General features: G+C 44.4%; 1 protein-coding gene and 1 long non-coding RNA gene across 2 annotated transcripts in view; both read left to right on the plus strand.

Moving 5' to 3' along the window:
• Positions 1 to 12,396: 12,396 nt before the first annotated feature.
• On the plus strand, positions 12,397 to 16,704 carry LOC112808428 (uncharacterized). Its single transcript, XR_003204348.2, has 3 exons — positions 12,397 to 12,573; positions 15,264 to 15,364; positions 16,519 to 16,704. It is a non-coding gene; the product is annotated as an uncharacterized lncRNA (long non-coding RNA).
• Positions 16,705 to 19,957: 3,253 nt separating this feature from the next.
• Positions 19,958 to 27,827, plus strand: part of HEATR6 (HEAT repeat containing 6) — a 44,553-nt gene continuing 36,683 nt past the window's right edge. Inside the window, exons 1-5 of the mRNA XM_025851312.2 lie at positions 19,958 to 20,194; positions 22,764 to 22,871; positions 25,000 to 25,140; positions 25,618 to 25,733; positions 26,570 to 26,684. Of these exons, the coding sequence (XP_025707097.1) occupies positions 19,988 to 20,194; positions 22,764 to 22,871; positions 25,000 to 25,140; positions 25,618 to 25,733; positions 26,570 to 26,684 (687 nt within the window). The 5' untranslated portion in view covers positions 19,958 to 19,987. The remainder of the gene's footprint in view (positions 20,195 to 22,763; positions 22,872 to 24,999; positions 25,141 to 25,617; positions 25,734 to 26,569; positions 26,685 to 27,827) is intronic.

Genomic DNA, 27,827 nt, shown 5'->3' on the forward strand with positions numbered 1-27,827 from the left:
CTGGGGTGCAAAGCAGGGTGGCCCCCCTCCCAGTCCCCTAGAAACGCTTTGATTGTGCATTCTCTTTAGTTTGGCTCGCTCTTTGGGGGACACCCTACTCCCATTTTCCTAGCCACCTTTCTGCACAATTCTCTGCACAGCTGCATCAGAACATTTTGAGAAGTCCCTTGACAAGCTACAACCCACTTCCCCCCACTTTGCTCTCAACCAGTGCCCCAGACCAAACCTTTGCTCCCCCTGCATGATTTTCTTTCCTGTTCAATATGGTTTCCTTAATCTGGAAGCTGTTAATAATTAAGGTCTGGATCCTGATATGTGACTCTAAAAGCACGAGTAGCAAACTTGGCCAAGTCACTTAAACAGGAGGAGACATTACTTTGAACCCAAAGGATCCTGGTTACAATGGTCACTCGGGCCCCTTGAGCACACGCTTGGCCTTGCTGCCAGGGAAGGGACCTGGTTGTGCTCCGGTTGTGGCTAGGATGGCGGAGGGATCTCGTCCTGTATTAGGTGACTTTAATAGCTTTGTCCCGCACTTGCTTTTACAGCTTTGGTGATACAAGGTGGCTTTTGCTCAAATTAGCCTTTCATCAAGTACTCCTGTGCCATTCTAAGTATTTGGTACATTTTCCCACCGACCCTGAGGAAGGGAAGAGAAGGCAATGAAGTTTGCCATGTGTTGGACTTCAGCCACTGGAAAACCCTGGTGTTTGGTTGATGCCAATATATCTGGGATGGTGTCACAAACAGCAAGAGATCTCAGGAGGTGCCTGGGCTCAGGAGGCTGAGCAGCAGCACCATTTCCCTGGTGAGAGAGGCCCTAACTGGAAACCACACCGGGGAGAATGCCACCCTACACACCCAGGAGGGAGGAAGCCATCTTTGTAGGTGCAGTGGTGGGAATCACGAAGAGGAGAGGTGCCTGGGAGGTCAGGGATGTCATGACTCAGCTGTTTATGAGTTTCTGTCCTGAAGGCTCACTATTCCCCTCCCTGCAAAAAAGCCCAGTCATTGTGTCTCCCAAAAGACACACTGGACCCTCAGACATATACAGCCCCGGCAGAACCAATCCGAGAGCGTACCTAAATCCACATGGGTACGTGTGTGTTGGGGAATCACGGAGAAGGTCTCTATTCAATAATGGACTTCAAGGCCAGGACCACCTGGGTTCCAATCCCAGCACCACCGCTCACAAGCCCTGACTGTGGTCAAGTCAGTTATGTTCTCTGAACTCCTATGTCCTTGTTTCTTAAATGGGAATTTTATGCCTCTCGCCAGCTCTGTTTTTGTGCAACTGACATGCATGGGAATGGCTTGGTGAGCACGGAATCCTTCTTCTCCTTCTGCTCTCCCGCTAATCAACAGCATCAGCCAAAAAGCTGAAGCTCGTTTCTCTGAATTTTCTCCATTTTTAAATTTTTGGGTTTTTTTTTCTTTATTGAAGTTACATGATTCTTGCAAAAGCTAAAATGTCAGAGAACTAAACCGAAAGGGATGTCTTGAAATAATCGTCATTCGTAGTTGGGTAAACATTATTTCAATCTCTTCTAAAAAAATTATGCCGACTTAGGGGCGCCTAGGTGGCTCAGTCATTAAGCATCTGCCTTCGGCTCAGGTCATGATCCCAGGGTCCTGGGATCGAGCCCCGCATCGGGCTCCCTGCTCCGCGGGAAGCCTGCTTCTCCCTTTCCCACTCCCCCTGCTTGTGTTCCCTCTCTCACTGTGTCTCTTTCTGTCAAATAAATAAATAAAATCTTTTAAAAAAAATGCCAATTTAGACTTATTTTCACATTATCTCCTGTTTCGTATCGTATTACGTTATGTACCATATATACCACATAGAAGTAGGCCTACTCACAGATACCCACCCCTGAGCCTTCTTTGCCTTCAGTGGGTCTTTTCTAATGTCAGGAGTCTGTGTGGGTCTCTGCCAAGGCAACCAGGACTGTGAGGGCTGGAGAACAGTACATCAGGAGAGGGTGTCATTGAATCTGCTCCACAGCCCAAGAACCAGGTAAAAGTCCCCAGCCCTGCCCAGGTCCCCAAATCCCACAGAACCCAGGGAGACTTGCTTAGCTCTGCCCACACATCTCTTCCTTGGGTGGTTAATACCCCTGGTCTCTGCTTTCAGGCTTGTCATTCCTGAGGGAAAAGCATGACACGGCACTGTGTGTCTCTGCTTTTTGAGCACAGAAACTTCTTCTCTTATTTTATTATACAAGTAATGCATGCTCATACAGAAATGCTACTAATAAAAAAGAGAAATTATCCATCATCCCACCACCTGGATAACCACGTTAACATTTAAATAAATGTTTCCATAATTCACGTGTACACGCACACACACACACACAAACTTTTGCAGATTTCACAATGGATAGAGATTTATTTTGTTGTTACTGCATGCCTCTTACTGTGCTAAGTGTTGGAAGAATAATTAAGGAGAGGTCTGTGTCCTTAAAGATCTTATAGTAATAGAGATAAACATGTAAAACCAAACAAAACCAACAAAATAGAGACAAACATATAAACCAACAAAAACCAACCAAAACCTCTAGAAAATGAGCATGTGTATATGATTTTTACAAATGTGATGTCATATATCAGCCTTAATCAGTAAATACAGTTCTACCACATGTTTTAAATGGCTTTATTGTTTTCCAATATATAGATATGCCTTATTTTCCACACCTTGTCTTGTTAACACTAGAAAATCTGTCAGTTGGGGCTAATGTTCAGTAACAAGTACAAGATAAATGTCCTTGAGTGAAATCATATTTCTTTTTTTTAAAGATTATTTATTTGTTTTTTTGAGAGAGAGTGAGATAGAGAGAGAACATGAAAAGGGGGAAGGGTAGAGAGAGAAGCAGGCTCCCCGCTGAGCAGGGAGCCCGACGCTGGGCTCCATCCCAGGACCACAGGATCATGACCTGAGCCAAAGGCAGACGCTTAACTGACTGAGACACCCAGGTGCCCTGAAATCATATTTCATTAAGATAAATTCCTAAAAGAGGCATGACCAAACGTACATTTGAAAGCTTTTGATGTATATTGTAAACGCCTGATGAAGACATCCTTCAACACCAAAAAAAAAAAAAGTGTAGCCTCACCCCACATATTTGTAATTTAGTAGACAAATGTCTACTAACATTTTATGTGTGTATATATGTATGTTATTGATGGGCTTGTGTTTATATTTATAAAAACACAGAGAAAATCCTGAAAGGAAACATAGGAAGCTACTAGTAGATACCTCCTGGGAAGTAGGCTTGATGGGTTGAGGGGAAGGGAGACTGACTTGTTCTTTATATAGTTGAGTGTTTTTTGCCTTTTATAAATGAAAATATAGGGACAACTGGGTGGCTCAGTCAGTTAAATGTCTGCCGTCAGCTCAGGTCATGATCCCAGGACCCGCATCGGGCTCCTTGCTCAGCGAGGAGCCTGCTTCTCCCTCTGCCTGCCACTCCTCCTGCTTGTGCCCTCTCTCTCTGACAAATAAATAAATAAATAAAATCTTTTCAAAAAAATGAAAATGTATTACTTTTATAATAAGGCAAACTATGTAGATATCTATATATTTTGAATTGAACAAAAGTTTAAAACACATAAGCCCCCTCACAGCGCTCCCCTGGTCTCCTGCCAGGCTTGGCAGTTCTCATTTTCTGGCGGCAGGGCTCCATGTGGAACAGTGCCGAGGACACTGGAAGTGGATGTAGAACAGCCCTGTGTCAGTGGCCAACACAGCCACGTCTGCTCACCAGCCCAAGACCACGGTAAGAGCAAGTCCTGCTTGTGCATCCTAGGCCAACTGGAGGCTTAGCCCTGCCCAGACAATGGCTGTCAGGCCCACCACAGAGAGAGAGAGAGAGAGATCGAGAGAGAGAGAGAAGGCAGCAGCAGGTGGGGCCAGTGTTAGCCTCTGTGAAAATTAGAAAAGATGTCCCTTCTCCCAGGTTTAGAAGACTATGAAGACAGATAAATAAGATCTTGCTTTAGAAGTATCTGCAAACCTTGAACAAGCTGGAAATAGTCTTCAAATGAAAAGGAAAAATTATTAAGTTACCAAATCATTCCTCAGCAAGTGTCAGAAAGAACATGGGTATGAACGAGTTAGCCCCTATCTCACACCCAAACACACGTCTGTGCTAGTGTGCAGCACACAGGTCTGTCCCTTCGCTTCAACAGTCTTTACACCTGCCCAGGCTGATTCTTGCCTGCCCTGGCTGGCAGTTGCTATTCTGCCAGAGAACCTTCGGGCCACGCATGTAGCCTGAACATCACTTCACGCTGGAGCCCTTGAGCCCCCAAGCAGGACACCAGGAAGAGAAAGCCAGCGCACCCCAAAGTGAATGATCTCAGGAGCTAGTAGAGTGGCTGAGTGACTCGTTAGTAGTCTGGAAGATAATGCCCGAGGTAGTAACAACTGAATTGCAGTTCTATTCACCGTACCACTGCTCCACAGAGATTGTAAAGAATGACCTCTTAGCTTTGGGATTTTGAAACCCAACTGAGGATAAGGAATGTATTTAGAGGAGAAGGAAAATCTTTTATATACTATGTTATTAGGTGTTAGATATTGTCTCTACATTATTTCCTTATCCTTACAAATAGCCCCATGAGTTGAATAGTCTGATCCTCTCATCCGTGATGAAGAAACCTGCTGAGATTAATTGCCAAGGATGTAGTAGATTATTACTAGGATGTAGTAGAGCCCGCCTTTAGATACAGATCTTAGTGGCCCCCAAACCCCCTCCTTTTTCCTACACTATACTACCTCCACAAATAAAAATTAGGATGTGTATTGTCTGGCAATTTAATTGCAGTCAACCACTTTGAAAGCAGGTGTACTCCCTATTCTCCCAACAGTGGGAAGCACTGATAGTATTGGGGCCTTAGGAATAGACACTGAAGGGTTTCCTAACACTTGGTTAGTGACTTGTTACAGGATCTTGATTAACATTTGGGAGACCAAGAGCTTGAAAGACCTGCATCAAGGTCTTATGCAGTCTCTCTGTGCCAAGTTGATTAGGCAGTCCCTAAAATGTTGGCCATGGGTCTTGGGTCCCTCCTGAAACTGAGAGATGAAGAGGGGACCTGTAAGGTTGGGTTGGGACAGTAGTACCATCTCACCTGACAGTGGCTTGCAATGTCCCTGAGGTTTAAATGCCACATGATGCTGCCCAGGGAAGCAGCTGCTGAGATCTATGCTATGGAAAGTCACTGATGGCCCAGAAATCGGTGCATATTTCAAGATGATCCAACTCTAAAATATGTGTCACCCTACCCTTTTTTTCTTCTTCATTGAGCTTCACTTTCTCAGTCTTGTGAAATCCTAGGATTCATAAATACTCCTTCAATGACACCAAAACAATGCACAATAGTATAGCCCCAAAGTCCTCAAGCACCCCCTGCCCCGGCCTCTAGAAAGAAATGAAATTACATCTGAATGGCAGCCAGGGCTGGTACTCCTTAAATGCAGTGAGAACCTAGAATTCCATTAACAGCTGCACCACCAACACTATTCACAAAATGTCAATAGGGACTTCAGGAAATTCGAAATCTCAGAAAGTGGTCAGCTCTCCATTTAGGAGTACGGTGGGGGTGAAGGGGGGAGGAGTTGGGGGCAGGAGGGGATGGACAGAAGAAAGAAATCAAACTGATCTCTCAAAAGGGATGTGACTACATAGAGTTCACATTGCATTAATTAGCTGCTACAACAAATAAACCCCCAAGTCTGACTGGCTTAACTCAGTTGAGGTTTACTCCTTCCTGGTGTGAAATCCAGAATGTGTACTCTGGAACAGCAGATGGCTTTTCTCCAAGCGCTGATTTGGGGACCAGGCACCTTCCATCTTGATTCACCAATTTCAATACTTGGCTTCTAGAATTATTTGTCTATGTGCTCCAGGCTAGCAAGTGGAAGAAAGGAAGGCAGGTTGCACATAGTGGGGAGGGGCATGCCTCACCCCAGAAGTGGTGCATATCACTTCTTTTGGGTTGCCTAGAACTCAATCACATGGCCATAGCTAACTGCGGGGCAAGCTGGGAACTGTAATGTACTATTCTCAAGAAGGAGGCATGAGTCCACCTGCTGCTTCTATGGAGGCTGGCCTTCCTGACTGTGGCCGAGGCTGCAGAGCCTTCCTTGCAAGATGAGTGTTCTTCCAAACAGCTTTGCAAAAGGAAAACCGAAAACTTCTACGTAAAAGCCGGATCAACATTTCTGAGAAGATGTAATAAAAAGAAGGCTCGAGGATTCTATATAAGGTGGAAGGAGGAAAAAAGTTGTTATACTCAGATATGGGGCTTTTCCTGCACCTGAACATGGCAGGAGGCTTCTTTATCCAGGGGAATCTCTACTTGTTAGCATTTCAGGTAGCGTGACCGGATGAGGAATTCTAAGTAGTTCTGCAGAGAATGGGGGAGAAGTAGAGAGGTTGCCAGTCTCCATTCCTAGACCAGACCCTGAACTCCACAATACTAATATTTGGATCTAAAATCTGGGGGATGGGAAAGTGTAAGGAAAAAGGCAAAAACTGTGTGTGGGGAGGAGGGAGGTTGGGATTTGGATCAGGAGGACCTGAATAACTAGGAAGTTACTGGGGAGTGACTTCTCTTCATGTGTGTATGGAGATAACCTTTGAGAGTACTTTTTATTTTTAAAGGGGATGGAGATAGCATACATGTATATACTAGTTTAAAGGTCAATTTATATATACTATTTAAGATATGTATCTCTAATATCCAATTTGCATATGTATATGTTTGTAAAATCTGGCACACAGAGGTGCTCACCCCCTTTGCCTCTGCCATTCAAAGTGGCCTCTGTTCTGGGGCACCTGGCTGGCTCAATCGGAACAGCATGCATGTCACTCTTGATCTTGGGTCATGAGTTCAAGGCCCACGTGGGGTGTAGAGATTACTTAAGTAAATAAAACTTAGAAGAAAAGTGGCCTCTGTTCTTTAGCAATCTTGATTATTAGGCAGAAGAAACTATTTTACTTGGGCTCAGAGAGCTTGTTCGAAGATACACCATTACTCAATATTAAACACGGATCTGTATAATCCAGGAAGGTCAGCTGCCCATATCAAGGCCTAAGCTTCCAAATACCTGTGTTTCCACCCAGGTTCCACACCCTGGCCCAGCTCAGTAGGAGGGAGTGTATGAACGTCAGGCCATCTCTGCCCATCTGCATTGTCATCAAAGGAGACTGCACACAGCAAGGTGGCGGGGGTGTCGTCCTCCTTGCAGCCCTCCCCACTCTCAGCATGGAGCTGTCCTCCAAACCGGGCTGCCCTCCAAACCGGCAAGGCGACTGGCAGGTCCGGTCAGCCACTGCTTGCCTGTGTCAGGACGAGGAACTGGATAGAAGGATGTGTGTACAAAGATGAGCAGGAGGGGGAGAGAGTGAGGAAGCAGGGGCAGAAGACATTGTATCTTTTTTTTTCATTTTATTACTATTGTTATTGTTATGTTAATCACTATACCTTACATCATTAGTTTTGGATGTAGCGTTCCATGATTCATTGTTTGTGCATAACACCCAGTGCTCCACGCAGAACGTGCCCTCTTTAATACCCATCACCAGGCTAACCCGTTCCCCCACACCCCTCCCCTCTAGAACCCTCAGGTTGTTTTTCAGAGCCCATCGTCTCTCATGGTTCGTCTCCCCCTCCGATTTCCCCCCCTTCATTCTTCCCTTCCTGCTATCTTCTTCTTCTTCTTTTTTTTTTCTTAACATATAATGTATTATTTGTTTCAGAGGTACAGGTCTGTGATTCAACAGTCTTGCACAATTCACAGCGCTCACCATAGCACATACCCTCCCCAATGTCTATCACCCAGCCGCCCCATCCCTCCCACCTCCCACCACTCCAGCAACCCTCAGTTTGTTTCCTGAGATTAAGAATTCCTCATATCAGTGAGGTCCTATGATACATGTCTTTCTCTGATTGACTTATTTCACTCAGCATAACACCCTCCAGTTCCATCCACATCGTTGCAAATGGCAAGATCTCAATCCTTTTGATGGCTGCATAATATTCCATTGTGTATATATACCACATAGAAGACATTGTATCTTAAGAGGAAGCCCAGGGTAGCATCTCAAGTGTCACCTCTGTCTCTGCTCACACACTGTCCTCTTTTCCAGAGCCCCTTCCCAAGGGCCTCCTCTGCTCCCACATTCGCTGGTATTCACCACAGCGTCTTGCTGCACATACAGCAATGTTCAAGAGCACTGGTTATACAGAGTTCACTTCATTTAAAGGAGAAGCATACGCCCATGTCTGCATAAAGGAGAAGCGCTCACATCAGTGGGGTTTCAAACTGGGGGGGAGGGGAGAGGTACTTATGAGTTTCCTGCTCTAGCAACAGCTCTTAGCGATGAGGACCCTTGCATCCCACAAAGACGGCATGACTTATCCAAGGTCACACAGTCTGGGGCTTAAGCCTGGGTTATAAGCAAGAATTCCCTTTTAAATAATACTATCACTGACCCTGAAAACAGCAACCATTATGGGGTGCTTGCAGTCTTCCAGACATGGTGCTGAATTATGAACATAATTATCTCATTGCATTCTCACCTCATCACGGGGAGGAAACCAAGCCTCCCAGGGGTCCACTAACTTGTCCACGGTCACACAGCTACCGAAGGGGAGTTGGGATCTGACCCAGGTGGTCGGGCTCCTGAGCTCAGACTCTTGCCTGCTATGTGATCTAGATTTGACACAGCATAGAGGTCTAGGCGGGAGGACACATGCTTAACATTCTCCTGGGGACCAGATGTTATCCTTGCCGGATCACCTTGACCTCAGTCTCTTGCTCTAATTGCAGATCCCAGGGAGAGGAAGAGCTGGTATTTGGAGCAGGTGAATGTTCACTAGGCATTGCTGATAATTAGTTTTCATTTGGAGCAGGGACTCTTGAATGGAGATCGTCCCTTCTAGATGATTGCTACGCTCTTTACGACTTTGAGGAGAAATTATATGAGTGTGACTTCCTTGACCCTAGTTAGGCAAAACTTGGTCACATGCTAGGTTTCCTGACCTCCAGATGAGAATCCTGAACCCACATAAAGTTGTTGAGCTGACAACTTCATGGGGTTGATGGTTCAGCTGGAGTCTCTTCATGGTTCACCTGATAATTTCCAACAGAATAAAATATGGACAGGTTCTGATTCCCCTTTCTTTTGTGATATTTCCTTGGGGAACTGATACATTTTTGCATGGGCCGTCTATACATGCTATCGGGAAGAGAAAGACATACATTCCCTTTCACGGAAATTAATAATGATAGCAGCTGCCAGTTTTAAGGACTCTGCCAGGAATAGATATGTGTACATATCTGTTCCTTTAATCTGCCCAACAGGCCAATGAGGTAGGAATCATAACACCGCTTTACAGATGAGGAAGTGAGACTCAGAAAGGGAAATTAATTTTCCCAAGGTCACACAGCTCCCAAGCCGCAGAGCCAGAGGCATACCGGATCTGTCGCACTCCAGAGTCCTCAGTCTTAAGCGCTGGGCTGTGCTTGCATTGGTCTTAGTGAACAGCCAGAAATAAGGGCCATATTGCTGTTCCTCAACTCTCTTAAAACCACAGTGACGTTATGGGTTTGTTTTTTTTTTTAGATTTTATTTATTTATTAGAGAGAGAGAGAGAGAGAGAGCACTGAGCTGGGAGGAGAGGGAGAAGCAGGTTCCCCTCGAGCAGGGAGCCCAACACAGGGCTCTATCTTAGGACGCTGGGATCATGACCCGAGCCGAAGGCAGCGCTTAACCAACTGAGCCACCCAGGCGCCCCTTTTGGATTGATTTTAAACTTAAGGTTCCAGAATGGTCGCATTTCCTCCATCGTATGGTTTGAGAAACAGGAAGAACCATGACTGGGGAACACTTTGAAGGTTGCTGATTTTTTTGGAGGGGGGTGGCAGATTGGAAACACAATCAAGTTTGAATGCAAATGGCACTCCCCTTGGTAGACCTGGGGGAGCCAGATGACATTAGCTTAAAATTTGCTTGTATGAACAGAGTATTTTCTTTGTTTCATACCAGCCTGGGTGCTATAGAATGTTTACCTCCTCCTCTGTAAGAGGAAGTCCACCTCGTTCACACCCCATCCCCAGCATTTAGTACAGGGCGTGGTACAGAGTAAGAGATCAATGAGGCTTTTTCCAAAAACTGAATGCAAATTTTTTCATTCACTAATATTAATATTTGCCCATGCACACACCTAGGAAGTAGCCACATGGAAGGATTCAAATGGCAGTTTATCCAGTTCCAACACCGTGTCCTTCCTGCTGTTGGTGCCTTTATGGGGCTTCCATTCTGACAACTAAAGGACACACTATGGGTCCTGTTCACACCCATTCTCAACCGCATGCTCCAAAACCCCTTCTGCTCTCCCCCTCTTCTCTCTGTCCCCCCCCTTTAGTCAAAACTCTCATTCATTTATCACTGTCTCTACTATGTGTTCATCTAATAATTATTGAGCACAGTAAACGCTAATCACTGATGATGGAAGACAAAAGATACCTGAGACCACTCCCCCATCCTTGCCATCAGGATATTCACAGGAGAGAAATGTAAAAATAATAAAAAGTGCTGTGACCAAACAAGTATAAAGTTACATCTCCTGGGGGTGGGGGCTGAGGAGGGTTTGGGCGGTGAGGTTCGTGCTGAGCCTGGTGAGACGTGGCAGGGAAAGAAAAGGAAAGGGTGTTCCAAGTTCAAGGAACAGCTTGAACTGAGTGTAATGTACCTGGCAAGGGGCAGCAATCAGAGCAGCCCAGAGTGCCAGGGTGAAGAGAGAGGGAGGAGGCAGGGAAGCAGGCAAAGGCCCTATTGTCGAGGCTCTGAAGGCCCTGCTCAGCCCAGTTCTCAGAAAAGGACAGACAAAGCATGTGCTTAGGGCACCAGCAAAAGAGGACATCTAAAAAGAAACAAGTTTTAATTTCAACATACCTTTGAGTTTTGTTGAAATTTCAAAATTATTTCAAAATATAGCTTTATTTCAAGTTGAAGCATTTTTTAAAATTTGGAATTACGTGTGGAGAACATCACTATCATTTTTTCAGTGTTTAGGGTCTCTTAAATGTCTCTCTCTGGCTCTGGCTCTGTTACAGGAACTGGACACCAGCCGACCTCAGCTTTGGAATAGGCAGGATTGAGTTGAGGCAGTTTGCAAAATTGCTTTGTGAATAACCTGTAACAGCACCCCTTAACCTACTCAGGGGTACTAGCAGTGTATGATGTTAGGTGTTTGTCCAAAGGACCTCTCACTGGTGGCATTTCAGGAACTGTGACAAAGAAAGCATGATAGGGAGGGTCTCTTTCCATAGTTCTAGAATTAGGAATCAGGGCGCCTGGTGAAATGTCAAGGACTCTACTTTCCAAAGAGAAGTCAAGTCAACCCTCTCCCCAGAGCTATAAGAATCTACAAACTGGTCCTGTCATTCCCAAGCAGCCCAGCCATCCTTATCTCATGTGCAATAAGACATCTTATGGGACACGATGCTCTTGGCCAGAAGTTACACGTGCCTTCCTCTGCCCCCACTGCCACTGGGGAGGGAGGGAGGGCGTCTTCCTCCAAAAAACCAAGGCGGGTATTTCAGAAAATCACTCGTCTAGCTTAGGAGTGCTTACAAGAAGGCGGAAATGAAATCTCACTCCCCAGCTTGTTGGTTACTGCCGCCACCCTGCCCCCGCCCTCCCACCCCAGTGCTGCCTGATGAGGGACATCCTAGAAGAGCCTAACATGTATGTTGAGAGTTAGGGTTCTCAGAAAAGAAGGTGAACAAGATGAAGTGAAACTCTATGCCACAAAAGGACATATATCATATAGGCAAAGACCGCCACAACCGCTTAAATCAGACCAAGCCAGGAGACTAAGGGGGCCTCATTCCCAGCAGCAGGTGACCTAGGAGCAGCCCTGTCAGCTCTCCTGACTCTCCCTGTCCTCACACCAGAGACCCTAGGGACCAGAGCAGGGCAGGGAGAAGTGAGACAGGGGGCTGCACCCCGGCTAACACCCAGTTCCTAGATTGTAATTTCTATAAGGATGTATTCGTGCCGAGCATGCGCCTGGCCCAGAGGAGGCATTTACTTGGGTTGAAAAAGGAATGTGTGGATAAAGTATGTAATAAAAGTTAGTGCTTACCCCAACCCCACTCCACCCCTTTCTCTGCCACTCACGGCTTTCCTGCTTTAGTCACGGCTTTCCTGCTTTAGGAGACTCATTACTCATCTGCCCTTGGAGGGTGTTCCTTCAGCTCAGACTGGCTTGGGCAACAGCAAGGCCTTCCTCAGGAGACCTATCGGTATGAGTTCTTCAAGAAGGAGTTTCTGGGCAGGGCTTAGGCTCTCACGTGCCTAGTCCCACCCCTGGCCTTGCATTCTAGGTCAGTGGGCGGAAGAGCATAAATTGCAGCTGTTCCCAGCCTTGCTGCATTTTTCCCGAAGACTTCCAACAGCAGCATGAAGTTGGGGGGCTTTCTCCTTCTGGTAATGCTCATCACCCTCAGCTCGGAGGTTCAGGAGCTCCAGGCTGCAGTGAGACCATTGCAACTTCTGGGTAAGTCCGGGCAGAAGGCAGCCCGTTCTCTGCATGAGGGAGCTGAAAAGTGGGCCAGCAGAGACTGCTGTGCTCTGGGGGGGGTGGGGGGGGTGGGGGGGAGGTGAGAAGGAAAGATCCTCTAGTCCAGGAGCCACCTTGACTGCCGCACCTCTCTCCTTCTGCATCCACTCTTCCCCTCTTCCTTTCTTTGGGTCTTCCCTTCAACTGGACTCTCCACTCTTCCCTTTGGCTTCCCCATGAGCCACCCGCCATCTTCCCCAGCATCTCTCTCCCCCATGGGTTTCTTGGTCTCTTGTTACAAATAGATAAGATCATAAGAGAACATATTTTCTTAATTGTGTTATGTGGGAGTCATCTTAATCTCTGCTTTTCCTTCTACCACCACCATTCTCAAAGTAGCAGTCTTAACTCTCTGCCCTAACTTCCTCCCAACTCATTCCTTTGCCTCCTGAGGATTATTGCCATAACTGTCCCCATCAGTCTCCAGAAACTTTGCTCCCAGGATCAGCTGATAAATATCTTGGCTCTCCTCAGCAGCAAGTCTGTAACCTCTGCAACACCCGACATGGTTAGCCACTCTATCAATCCTCAAACTTTCTCCTCTCCTGGATGATCATCACTGGAGCTCCTACTTCTCCCTAAAGATTCTTGGATTCAACTCTTCCTCCCCTCTCTTCTTTGCTGTCCTCCGCCCGCATTTAAACCTGTTGCCAAATACCGTCCATTCTTTGAAATTGTCTCTTGCGTGTGCTCCTTCCTTTCCACTCCCCATTGCCACATTGGCCCGTCTGGCCCTGATTACCCCGTACTTGGGCCAGTGTGGTGTGGTTTCCTGACAGCACTTCCTGACCCTCGATTGCTTCTGAGGTTTGCTTGCTCACTGAATCCTGGTCCACTCTATGCCCTCATGCCAGAATAATCTTCTTAAGTGAACTGCAGTCATATCCCTCCCTTGGCCTACCAAGTGAAACCCAAACTCCTCAGGTCCTCAAGGTCTGGCCCCTGTAACTTTACCCCCCACCTACTTTTCCTGCCTGACTCCCAACTGCCCCTTATACTTATCCAGCCTTGCATTTATTTGACAGTCCTCCTGTATTCCTTGTATTTCAGGCTAAGGAGTGAGGAGATGAGGCACCCAGGGTGCCATATTTAAGGGGGTGCTCACTCTTAGGGGTGTGCAAGTGCCTCCTTAAACTTTGTGCCGCAGGTGCCTTGCATGCCTCTTCCTACTCGAGGCCCGGTTACATTTCCCCTTGTGAACTTTTGTTAGTAATTTTTTTCTCTTCTGCAAAACTCTACCACCACCACCCCTCAATTCTGCCTTAAAAAGATTCCTGTACTTCAAGACCCTCCTTTTTTTGGTTAATCTAATTGGAAGTAATGTTCTCTCTCTTCTGAGCCCCTTTTCCTTTGGATATACCTCTTCTCAGGACACTTGTCACATACTGCCTTATTTTTCGTACTTTAAACACGTCTTATCTCCACTGTTAGACTCTATGCTGCTTTAAGGTAATGACCCTTGTATCTTTATATTTTCTCAATAACTTAGCCCTATGCTTTGTACCTAGTAAGAAATCAACAGATTTACTGAATGACCAAACTGCTGTGAGTGGAGACAAAGTCTTCAACCTTCTCACCATTAGTCAACAACAGCAAATCGTGTTGACTTTCTCTGAGGTCTGCAAGTATATTGTAGACATCCCCCCAGGCCCATTCTTAGAGTCTCACATTGCTAGTCATCACAGCATTTTTTCCTTCTGAGCCTGGACAAGGTGTCCCAGCCCCTTCAACACAGCATCAGATAGTCATCTCTATGGATCAGAATTGACACTGGAGAATGAACTTCATTTTCCCTGCTAGATCCAAGAGCTCCATTTTACGTATGAGGAAAACAAAGGCCCAGAAAGTCCAGACATGGAATCAGGTAGAGAAACTCGTGGTAACAGCTGAGTAGAAGCAAAAGCACAGCACAACAGAAGCATAGCACACATTGGTCCAGAGCTCTGCCTACATTTAACTAGAAGCTCCTGTGGGGTCTTAACCAGCTTCTTGGACCTACTTCCTTGGTTCTCAAAGACTAACTTTGAGCCTCTGGGAACCTGGGGGGCCTCCACCCAGACCAGGAGTGACTCCTTGAAATTTGGAGATGTGTTCTTCGTGTCAGGGTCTGTTTCATCATGTGGGACGGCAGAGGGAGCTTGGCCTAGGGGCCAGGCAGGTCTCGGTTGAATTCCACTTCTGTACCTACTAGTGGGCAGTTCACCTCTGTGCACCCCAGCTGCCATGCCTATAAGATGAGACCAGTCAGACTCACCTCGCAGGGTGAGTGCAAGGCACTCTTGATGGCATTTGGTAGATATGAGTCTCCCCTTTTCTGCCCCTTTCCCTGCAAAGTAGGGAAGTGAGGACATTTGAGTGGGCTTCTTTGCACTTTGCTTCTGCATACACAGTTATGCTCTTCTTTAAAGTAGGCCTTACTTTATTGTGATTATGTGAATTCATTGTTTTTAACTGAAATATATAAGATGTTAATGAGTATTGTTCTGTGAGTAATCATTTACAAATTCCCTTATTCACTGAACTGAAAGACAGAAGTGGAATGGGTTCTTTTAATCAGTCAAGGGCTCTCCTCTCTGATACCTGTGCTTAAAGCAGGGTGGTTTTTCAGCTGGTCTGTTCTAACATAGGCACCTGCATTGAGCTCTGCAATGATGACTGGGATTGTGATCCAGGAGAGCACTGCGTCAGCAATGGGTGTGGCCACACCTGTGCTGCAGCCTAGGGACAGGTAAAAACATCAGGTCCTTCCCTGCTTCCTCAAAACTTGTCTGAGCTGGCTGGCGGGCTGGCTCGGATGGGACTTTCCAGAAGCGGGTGCGGTAGAAACCTGTCTCTCTGTGGCCTTTCCCTCTTCACACCCTTTCCAAGAAAAGGAAGCATCTATCACAGGATGCTGGCTTCCAAACCTTTAAAATAATCTCATTACCCAGTATATCCAGGAGAGAAATTAGACTATTTATTTGAACAAAAAGAACATAAAAATCAGTCACATTACCCCCCCCATCCCCAAATGATACTTGCTTAATACTTTGGTGCATATTTTAAACACACATGCAAATACATAATATACATATTGAAATGAGATAATATTGTGTCTATTTTGATTTCTTAATTATTTCACTTAGAAATAGCTAGTGAACAACTTTTAACAACACCAATCTTTTTATTTTTTTCTTTAAATTTTTTATTGTTATGTTAATCACCATACATTACATCATTAGTTTTTGATGTAGTGTTTCATGATTCATTGTTTGTGCATAACACCCAGCAACACCAATCTTCTATACCATCACCTTTAACAGTCTTACAGAAGTCCATCATATATGCTCACATACTTAGAAACCCCCATTAATACACATTTGTTGATGGTTTATTGTATTAATATAGTTATAATGAATACTAAATTTGTGCATACACCCTTATTAATTTCCTTGGGATAAATTCTAAGAATTATAATTTATGACCATTTTCAGGCTCTGATTCATACTGCCAGATTGACCTATGAGAACCCTTTTTCTGGAGAAATATTTCAGGGTCCTCACATAATAGTTCCTTTATTTTCAGTAGCTATCAAATGAAAAAAAATGCATAATGAAAAGCTACCATGATTCAGCCTTAATTACAAACTAAGCTGTATTTATTAATTAATATAATAACTAACACAATAGAATCAACATAAACTTTAAAAGTAACCCATTTGTGTTCAGAAGGTACTATCTGTCCAATCCACCCACAGTCCTTGGGATGCCTCTGGCCTTGCTGACTCTTTGTAGGTGCTTGTTGATTCCCAGAACTGAGAACTGTCACCTCTCAATTGCATTCTGTGATTCCAGGTCCCCAAAACAGCAGGTCTCATGTATAATTTTTTGGTCCATTTTTCAGATGAAGACTTATCTTGAGGATCATCCTTCTCTAATAATTTTTCATCACTTCCTATCTTCAAAGATATGACTGGAACTCCTTGACCAGGAAGACAGATGAAAATGGGGGCCTGTGGGTAGAGATTACAAGAGATGTGGTGGGGAAGGAAAAAAGAGTCCTTTCTTTTAATAAATCATCATTGTTAGAAGTACCCACACTGTTTGAGTTCTTTGGTTAAAGGTGATGATGAGGTGGAGGACGGGGTGGAAGACAGATGACATTTGTTGAGCACTTGGTATGCAACTCTGTTATATTCTCCACAAGCATCATCTAATTTATCCTTACAATCACCTTGTGACTATGCTTATTATCAATACCATTTTATATATAAGGATGCTGAGGTTTGGAGAGATTAAGTAATTTGCTCAAAATCATATGGCAGGTAAGTGTCAGGGCCTTACCTCTAATCCCATGTCCAAATCCAGGGCCTATGCATTATAGCATAGTAGTTAGGAACTCTGATTCTGAATTTTAGACCCAGGCCCGCCACATTACTGTGTGACCTTTAGCATGTGTCCTAACCTTCCTGTGCTTCAGGTTTCAGATTTGTATAACAACGTATGCCTCATAGAGCTACAAGGACAAAAGCAGTTCATTATGTTAACTACAGTTGTTATGATTATCAAATAGATGGGCCGATGGCGCTTAGTGATGATTTTGTAGGGCTCTAGAATGGAAGCCTAAGACAATCCTCCTTCCTAGCCTATTGTAGTTCATCTGGATCCTGAAAGCCAGCCCCTCTCTTCTGGTTTTCCCCATTACAAAACATGGGAGGTAAAAATAGACTTACATTTCTTTTCTATGTTCTTCATAATCGCAACTGGCCTGGGTTGTGGTCTGATTTCGGCCAATTTACTGCCTGTGTGGCCCTTGACAAACCATTTAAACCCTTTAAGTTGTCTTTCTTTAAGCCATTAAGCTTTTTTTATCTGTAAAAAGGGGGAAATAACAGTATCTACCTCATTTGGATGCCAAGATTTATAGAACTTTATGAAGTATTTTCACAGAGATCCCATTTGATTTTCACATCAACCAACAGATGGGAAATAGGAGGCTCTGAATAAACAGTGAATTTATTTATCCTGCCAGCAAGTATTGGGAGGTGTCTACCATGACTCAGGTGCTGTGCTAGCGTTAGGGATACAATAGTGAACCAGACAGACAGGATGTGTGCCTTCACAAAGCTCACATACTAGAGGAAGAAACAGATAATATACAATAAAGAAGGTAACTACACATTATGGTAAGTGTTCTGAAGGAAATAAACAAGGATGTGAAGTAGAAGAGGAAGGGGAGTAAAGCCTACTTCAGTTAGAATGATCCAGACTCTAATTAGGTGATTAAAGTAAAGTCTTGACTGAGTTCCAAAATATGAAAAAGGTGATATTCCAGAGTAAGGCTCCAGATCACCTTATGCAGAATTCATGAAGGGAAATGGCTGTGAACATGCTTAGCATCTTTAAGGCCCCACGGTCAGTGCAGGATTAAAAAATACTGAGAGTGAGGAGGAGTAAGGATGTGTGAGGAGATTTTCTTGGGAGAACTTTTGCCAAGGTATAAGTTCCACAGTTTGGGGGTTATCGTCTAAACACAAGCCAATGAAGGGGGCCCTCAAGGCCTCCCTGAGAGCTTGATGTATGTTTTCTTCAGTTGGTGATAACCAAAGGATAGGAATGTTCATTTCCTTGTAGAAACCACACTGCCATCTGCAAGGGTACATTCCATCAGAACTCAACAGACCGGTATCAGTACACTTTACAATATCTGGGTCATTCAGTTCTGAATAACAGTATGTGTGGGCCATCCATGTTACAACCTAAGATGAGCCACACTGAACCCAGATCCTTTCCACAGTCTATATCACACCACCTCCACTGCGGTGAAGACCAGGCCTCACATCCTTCTAGCCCCGTGTGTTGGATATCTCTTGTGCACTGCTTCAAACACTCTTGGCCTTACACTCTTATTTTAATCATCGCTATGGCAACCAGTTTCTGTCAGGCATCTACTAGTTTAGCTCAAGGTAACTTGTCAGAGACTTGCCTTGGACTTGTACCCTAGTACCCTACACCTCTCACTTTTGCCTCAGGGCTTCTTTGTACAAGAAACTCCTGCAGGAACCACCACCCACTGATGCATGCTCATATGAGAAACAGTGGAGAATTGATGCTTGGTGGGGTAATGCTTGACAACAGAATTCAAAGGCTGACAGTTACATGCTTCCATCTCCCATTCCTCAGGAGCAGGTGCTGAGGACATTCCAGAAGGCATCTCAGAAAATCTTAAGGATTGAGCAATCACTCACCCTTTGCAATGGCCAATTCAATAGTACATATGTGTACTGACTCTCCTTTCTTCCCTGTTCATTCTTGAATAAATCACTAATATATCAACCTCACCTAACGCTCTGCTTTGGGAGAAATCAGATTAACACTTCCATGACTAGGTCTCAGCTCCTGATCTTCCCTGAGCAAATGCTTGAATATCACAAATACATACACATACATAACATGCACATACATCCCAAAAATAAGCAATAATATGACATCTAAATTCAAACAAAAAATTAGTATTTCTCCCCAACGCCCAAAGTCTTCAGAAAACAAGCTTTTCTAAAGCATACCCCCAGTTGTTATTGCTAAACACAAGTGTTTTAGTCTCAGGATAAAACATGTACCTTCAGGTGACTTCAAGGTTTTCCCTAAGAATCACTGATAAGAATCTGCTTTATATTTGCATAATTCAAAAGCCCAAGAGATGACCAAATGTAAATTTCATGCCTTCACCTCTTGGGTGACTAAAAACGGTTTACGGCCTTTAAAATGGCTATTTTCTTTTCCAGCTTCTTGCTTTTAAGGCTACAGGAAATCTTGGGGTGTCCAATCTCAACCAGGTCACCCTTAGGCAGGTTATATTTTACATGGCTCAGTTTGAACTTCCAAATTACTTTTCTCGTGCAATGAAGCGCAAGATTCACAGGAAGATGCACAGCCAGCAGCAAGGAATACTGCGAATTATACCCTCCATTTACAGGGTGGTTTTGCGCCTGGGTAAGAATCAAGGGCTCTCACACGATGTAAGAAGAGTCCAAAGATGTCCTAGAACTAGCTAGCGGTTTCTGCCACTGCCACCACCAACAGCTCCTCTCCAAATCCAGCCCGCGTGAAACGCTAGTACTAAAGAGCCATGTCAGCCTTGTCCAGGAACACACTTTCTAGGAGGACATAAAGAGTCCCACTTTTCAGTCAGTACTCAAACACAAATGTAAGGTAAAAAACCCTCCAAGCTAATTTCTGACAAATATTCGCAAAGCAGGCAGAGGAGGGTCCAGGATCTCACTCGGCTTCGGGTCTAAAGAAGTATTTCCGGAACTGGCGCGCGGAGCCGGGAATACCCCGGAAGTATTTCCCTGTTGTCCTACGTAGGGAAGATGGCGGCGGTACAAATCGGCGGCTCGCCCAAAAGCGAGCCGGCGCGGGAGGTGCGACCGAACCAGAGCAGTGGATTTCGCTGCTTGTCCGCCAGGCTCTGCGCCCTGCGCCCGGATGACAGCAGCTCCGCCCGGACCGAGATCCACCTGCTCTTCGACCAGCTCATCTCTGAGAACTACAGTGAGGGCGGCGGCGTGGCTCCGGAGGTAGGCGGCGTGCCGGGTGGGGAGGACTCGGGCCGCGCCTCCTGGCCCCGCCCTCGCCCTCAGGGACCCTAGCGGGTAGCTCCCGCCTGCCCCGCCCGGCTTTTCCCAGCCCCGCTTCGCGTTACTTAGTTCTAGGCTCGCTGGCTCCCTCCGACCGTGACAGTCTCTGCCCTCCTCTATCTGGAAGATCCTGCAGTGCTTGGCAAACTCGCATCTTTAAAACCCCATTGATGACTTCTGCTCTGATAACACCGCAGGTGTCATCTCTGGTCCCACCTTCCCGTCCCCCAGCTCCACTCCCTGCATACAAAACACTTTGTATATAAAATTCACTTCTACCATTTATCGAATACAGAGCACCCAGACCATGTACTGTAATTTACGGTGTACGGTTCTAGGAATCTTACAACGTGGGTATTATTAGATCTACTTTACTGATAAAAATACTGTGGCACATAAGGATCCAATGTCCTATTGCTGGCAAAAGGCAGAGGTAGAATTGGAGCCTAAGGCTGCCACATGCTCCCTGCCATTTTCTGTTCTTTCGTGCTAGCACTTCCCTCTCTATACCTCCTGTTTAGAAGTACTCGGACACTGAGTAATAATAATATTCACACACATCAGGCCTTGGATACTACTTACTGAACTCCCAGAACTCTTGACCCAGTCATACCCCTGCCTCTGGTGCTCACAGGCACCTCAAACTGGACAGTTCCTAAAAATGAAGTTACATTATCTCTGTAGACACACTATATCCACAACCCATCCCATCCCCCAACTCACAGAAACATGCCCAGTCTGCCAAGTCACACTGGCACAAACACTGGTGTTTTCCCTTTTTCTCCCAGATCTATCCACTTGGGATTCTTCAGATTCCATCTCATAAATATTTCTCATTCCCTTTTCTGTGTTCCCACTGCCAATGCCTTAAGCCCTCAGGCAAGATGACGTTCCTGAACTCTTCCACTGGTCTCCTCAAACTTCTCTTCTGCCTCCTGTCTAGCTCTTCTCCAAACCATTCTTTGTCCTGCTACTAGAGTGATCTTTTCTTTTGTGAGAATAAAACCTGATTAGAAAGGCAAAACTCTGATTTGGGAAGATCTTTAATACATATTGGTAGATGATCAGAGCAAGTTACAGAATGGTTCATTGCAGTACGACACCAATATAAGGGTGAGGAGTGCGTTTAACAGAATATGTACACTTATAGATGTAAAGAGTTCACAACAACGAATGGAAAAGTTTACAACAAAATAATAATGTGTGTCACTAGGGATTGGAGTGGAATTAAGGGTTTACTTGGGAACTTTTGCTTTATTGGTACAATTTGATATTTTTCCATCAAAAATATGTGCCTTTCGAGTCTCCTGTCACTTCTCCTTTTGTGCTCTGTGTGCAGTCATTTAAAACCTGCTGTCCCTCAAGCATCTACTAGTGTTTCACTCCTACTGGTATTCCAGGTCTTTGCACACTCTATTCCCATCCATTGCTTGCTGTGTCTTTCATTGCTTTGTCTGGCAGATTTTTAGTCATCCTTCATTTCATTCCAAATTATGCTTAAAAATCACCTTTGTGAGGGGCACCTGGGTGGCTCAATTGGTTGAGTGACTTCCTTTGGCTCAGGTCATGATCCTGGAGTTCCAGGATCGAGTCCCGCATCCTTCTCCCTGCTCAGCAGGAAGCCTGCTTCTCCCTCTGACCCTCTCGCTGCTCATGCTCTCTCTCTCTCTCTCTCTCTCTCTCATTCTCTCTCTCTCAAATAAATAGATAAAATCTAAAAAAAAAAAAAAAATCTTCTTTGTGGGGCTCCTGAGTGGCACAGTGGGCTAAATGTCCGACTCTTGGTTTCAGTGTAGGTCATGATCTCAGAGTCCTGGGATTGAGCCCCACATCAGGCTCCACACTCAGCACAGAGTCAGCTTGGGATTCTCGCTCCCTCTCTCTCTGCACCCCCTCCCCCCGCTTGTGCTTTCTCTGTCTCTAAAATAAATAAATCTTAAAAAAAAATCACCTCCATAAGACCTCCCTAATTACCATTTCCCCACGGAGTTTGCACTTAATTCTTTTTTTTTTAAGATTTTATTTATTCATTTGAGACACGGAGATTCAGAGAGAGAGGGAGCATGAGCATGGGAGAGGCAGAGGGAGAAGGAGAGCAGACTCCCTGCTGAGCCAGGAGCCCGATGTGGGGCTCGATCCCAGAACCCCGGGATCATGACCTGAGCCAAAGGCAGACGCTTAACCATCTGAGCCACCCAGGCACCCCTGCAGTTAATTCTTTCAACATTTAATTCACGTTAATTATTTGTGAGTATTTCTGTCTTCCTCACTATGAGCTCTTTTTAAAGTTCAGGAATATGTTTGTTCACCTTTGGACCCTAAAGATCTAGCACACTGTCTAGCACATCGTAAGTGCTCCAAACCTTTTAATTCAGTAAACATCAGTGGATGAATGAATAATGTGATTTGCATTTTTCTGTTTGGCCATATTTGGTGGGGTGGCGGGGGTTGTTCTTCACTTGACTAATAGGCATATTGCCTTTTCGTTGTCTTTTTTTTTTTTCCGTAGGATGTTTGTACTCTTCTTGTCCAAGCTTGCCGACTGGTGCCTCTTAATCAGAATCATCTTGTCAGCAAAGTGTCTCAACTTATCCACCATTTACTTAACAGATTACAGGTAATCATGTGTATAACCTTAGAATTCATCATAAACTAAACCTTTGAAATGCTATGTCTGTGTTAGGTGTGATAGGCTGATCTTTTCAGAAACTGCAAAAAGCAATTCCTTACTAAGAATGATATTAAATGTAATTCTGACAAAAAAAATTATGCTGCACAATTCTAGAAAGTTGTCCATTCGAGGTGTCCCTTTCTGTTTGGTTCAAGAAACCAATATCGTTGAGGCCCCCAGGTCTTAGGATTTTTCATGGAAGCTGTATTTGACCAAGATATGTCTAAAAATAAGTTGAAACAATCCCTTTCCCCTCCTTTCCTACCAGTATTTTTTCCCCTTTCCCAAAGCTACCATTTTTGTGGTCTATACTTTGTTCATCATAAAATGTAAGAAGTAGCTTGGGAGCAAGAGGACATTAGATGAAAAGACCCCTGTTAGTTATATCAAGGTCTGTACTCTAGCTGCCCTCTTTCCAGAACCTTTATAACTTCCTAAATAAATCTCTTATCTTTTTAGGAACAGTTCAGAAGTTGTGGCTGTTACCTACCATAAGATACCACATGAGTACGTGAATGTAGTTAGCACAAAACTTACAATTAGCATTATGCAATCTAAGATTCTTTTGGCTGCAAGAAACAGAAGAGCCAACCTAGAATAGCTAAAAAAAAATTTTTTTTTAAATTATCTCATGTCACAACCCCCAAGGGAGGCACTCTAAGGGGCACTTAATAATAAGAAACTCACTGGCATTTTTTTCATTTGCCACCAGTGTATGGGTTTTGGGCATCTCTCATAGTCAAGAGGGCATCTTGGCATCCTGTGTGAAATAAATAACATCCTGCAGAAGCAAAAGAATGATTTATTTTGTGTCCCTTTGATTTAAGAATGAGGCAGCTTGTCCCCCACACTCTCCATCAGATCTCCCCTGATAGCTGGCTGGGGAGACCTAGGTCATATGAGAAACCCCTCTACACCCATTGATCAGGGGAATGGTACTACCATGAGTGGCTTAAACCAGGGGTCAGCCTTGACTACACATTAGAATCACCTGGAGGGCTTAAGCTCCCTAGATGATTACAATGTGCAGCTCAACTCTTATATCAAAGTTTCTTAATCTCAGCACTATTGATATTTTGGATTGGATGATTCTTAGTTGAGGGGCACTGTCCTGTGCATTGTAGGATTTTAACAGCATCCCTGGCTTCTCCCTTAGAAGCCAGTAGCATCCCCCCAATTGTGAATTCTACAGATACTGCCAAATGGGCAAAAAAAATCTTATTTCCCTGGGAAAAAAGATTGGAGAACCACTGTCTTAGCTAATTGGGATTTACCCTTAGGTCTCATGTACAAGAGTTGAGCACCCAAATAAAATCAGTACTCTGCCAACAGGAGATAGGAGATGAATGCTGATGGGTAAGCAGTGTCTGCTATGTGTGTCTTCCTAAATGAAATGAGGCTATTTTCAAGTTTAGAATTTTTCACACTGATATGGTGGCTTCTAAATGTTTACTGGTTCTCAGGTATATTACCTTTGTGACACAGGCAGTTGGAAAAATTCCTGATCATATATGGTACCTACAGCCCTTAGCCAACTTTCTAGCTTTTGATGACAGGTTATCTCAATAATTCATGAATTGATACTTCAATTAGCCTACTTCGTCTAAATAAGACTATAAACTCCTTGAGGGACAAGAATATGCCCTGTCTTCCTGTCTTATTCCCTACATCAGGGTGAGACATAATAGCTATTTAGCAAACATATATGTTCACAGTGTATTTGTTGAGCATTTACTATGTAGAAGGCAATTGCAGTGGATTGAGTCTTACACATATATATGGATTTACAGCTGCCAGTGTCTGGGTAGCTCAAGGAAAATTTACAAGGACTTTGCCAGGTTCTACTTTGTGTGGAGGGAGTAAGGGGGAGAAAATGAGCAAGGCCCTGGGGCAACGAGAAGGCCTTGTCTTGACCAAACTTTCAAGGCCTTTAGAGCTGATCTTTTTGACCCCAAAAAAGATGGGCACATGTGCTCTCTTTTTCATAGCCTGATTCAGGTGAGCATACATGTCCGAAAGGATACAAATATTTTTTTAAAAGTTAGATCATGCATATTTTTTCCTCTCTTGATAGGTGATTGTGGATGAACAAAACCTGGATTTCCTGTTGGCGTATGCTATTTCTGCTATTCAGCAGTGTAGTTCCTGGACACACATGGAAATTCTTCAAGCCCTGGCAGCTCTGGTTTACTGCAATGGCTCAAAATGTCAAAAGGTAGTTTAAACTGTGTTCTGTCTTCCCTTCAAAAGGTTAGGAACACAGGCTCTGAACCAACAGGCCCATGCTGAGGTTTCTATCCTGGCATTCATGATATGTGTGACCTTGAGCAGCCCTTACTCAACCACTCTGAGCCTCGTTTCTTCACATATACGGTAGTTCGTCTGGGGATGAAGTGAGACAGTCCTTCTAAAGTGCTTAACACTCAGTAAATATTATTACCATTTTTATTATTGTCATTACTCTTCAGCTATGTACCCACAACTAAAGAGCTTCAGCAACTACCTGGGCTGGGAGCAGTGATCTCCACTGGTATTTTGGGGCACATCTTTGCATGCCCATCTGTAAGATTTACCTAGCAGCTAGTCTTCTGGTACTTAACTGCCCTTCCGTTTAAAAACTGACATCTGTCTAAAAGAGTAATACTTTCCTAGAAGCTTTCTTTGACCAACATTAGCTGTTATTTTGTTTTAGTACCTCCCAGGCTTGCTAGGCAAGAGCGGGATTTTGATGAAGTTGAGTGACTTGGCTCAGCCCGACCCTGAAGTTAGGAGAGCTGCAGTACACTGTATGGCAAATTTATGTCTCAGGTACGTGGAGCCAGTAACATCTCCCAGCCACGGTAAGACAGGGCCTCTCGGGGGCCCTTTATAGGTGGTTCAATCTGTCTGAAGCCAGAGGCAACTTAGAAAAAGAACCTACCGTGTGGTTCCCATGTGCCTCGCTAATAAGATCATCTTATATTGTTTAATTTTGATTTGCTTATAGAAAAGTTAAAGGGAAAGCTAGACTCGGACCTTATCCCTAAAATAGGGTAAAAGGAGTCCGTGTGCAATATGTCAAGGTTTTGTTTTCTGTTGATAGAAATTTTAACCATATTAAGTCTTTTAGAATACAGTCAGATGAATTTAAGCTTTGTTGAGGCCTCTTTCAAGGCCAGTTTCTCCTAAGAAATTGGAACCAATCCCAGCCACCCAGTTGTAGATGCCTGCAATGAGAAACGAGGAGCACAGACTTGAACGGCTGTGTGGTATCTGGTCTGTGTTTATTGCAGTGTTGTCCAGGTGGTAGGAGGGCCGGTTCAGCTGTGTGGCTCTAGCTTGACAGGCCCTGTCTGCATTACTTCCCCTCTAAACACTGAAAAGCAGTACTCAAAAGGGTTTCTTCCCCTATACTTCTTCCACTACAAACTTCTGTAACTTTTCCCTATGGAAACCAGTCTTACCTCTTTCCTCGTTCCATGCTTGTGCTGTCCCGCAGCCGTAGTTAATGACCCAGAGTGCACAGTCTTCCTTGATACAGTTTCATCCAAGGGTGTATTCCCACTCCATTGGTCTGTATTATTGCTATTTTTAATTCTTACTCTTTTGCGAGCCCCATTTCAAAGAGGACTGAGTTTGCGTTGCTTTCTCTGTGTGTGTTTTAGTGTGCCGGGACAGCCATACTTGGAGGAGCCCTACCCAGCTATCTGCTTCCGGGCTTTCCTGACCGCTTTACAGTCTCCGAAATCATCTGATATGGATGATATCACGTTTTGCATGGTAGGTGGGGCTACCACTGATCTTACACCTGTTACAGGTGTGTCTAGAAGCAGCAGTAGAACAGAGGCTGTTACTGAAGAGTATAATGTGGTTGTGGAATTTGTTTTGTCTAGAGATAATAGGCATACGTGGAATGTTTATAACTTACAAAGATGGACATCACATCTTTCAGGTTTAAATTACAAGACAGTTTCTGTGTATTTTGTTTTGCAATTTTAAAGCTTTTTAAAGAAAAGTATTTTTTTCCCTCCTGACTATAAAAGCAATACAATTTCAGACTAGTAACTGTCATTTTATTTTGTTTTTTTTTTTTTTAAAGATTTTATTTATTTATTGGACAGAGAGACACAGCGAAAGAGGGAACACAAGCAGGGGGAGTGGGAGAGGGAGAAGCAGGCTCTCCGCCGAGCAGGGAGCCTAATGCGGGGCTCGATCCCAGGACCCTGGGATCATGACCTTAGCTGAAGGCAGACGCTTAACCGACTGAGCCACCCAGGCGCCCCCTGTCGTTTTATTTTATTTTATTTTATTTTTTTAGAGAGGGAGAGTGCAAGCAGGGGCAGGGGGGCAGAGGGAGAGAGAATCCCAAGCAGGCTTCACACACCCAGCATGGAGCCCGACATGGGGCTCGATCTCACAACCCCAAGATCATGACCTGAGTCAAAATTAAGAGTCAACTGACTGAGCCACCCAGGAGCCCCTAGTAACTATCTTTTAGATGGAAGGGAAAGGAATAGATTTCAACAGTATCTGCAATATTATTTTTTAAAAATCTGATAGAAATATGACAGTTTGTTAACATATTTTAAATTCAGAGTGACACATATCAGAAATTATAGATCTGTGATGGTGAAGGTTCCTCATAGTTCCCTGCTCAGATATAACCACCTGGAACAGTTTGTTTTACAAGCCCCCAAATATTTTTTCTGTATGTAAATGAGCATTAAGTTTATAATTTTCAAGTGGGGTCATATTAAATATGCTGTTTTATAATTTTATCTGCTTTTTAAAGTGAATATTTCTTGGGCATCTTTTCAGTACCTATTGATGTACCTCAGGCTTTCTGACTGCTGTCACTGGGAGACCTTGGGCAAGTTACTGAACTTCTTGAGCCTCCCTGGTCCTTCTCTCTGAAATGGGACA

The sequence above is a fragment of the Callorhinus ursinus genome, unplaced genomic scaffold, assembly GCF_003265705.2.
Source record: "Callorhinus ursinus isolate GAN/ISIS: 27379988/994484 unplaced genomic scaffold, GSC_fseal_2.0 scaffold34, whole genome shotgun sequence".
In the NCBI taxonomy this organism is placed as follows: domain Eukaryota; kingdom Metazoa; phylum Chordata; class Mammalia; order Carnivora; family Otariidae; genus Callorhinus; species Callorhinus ursinus.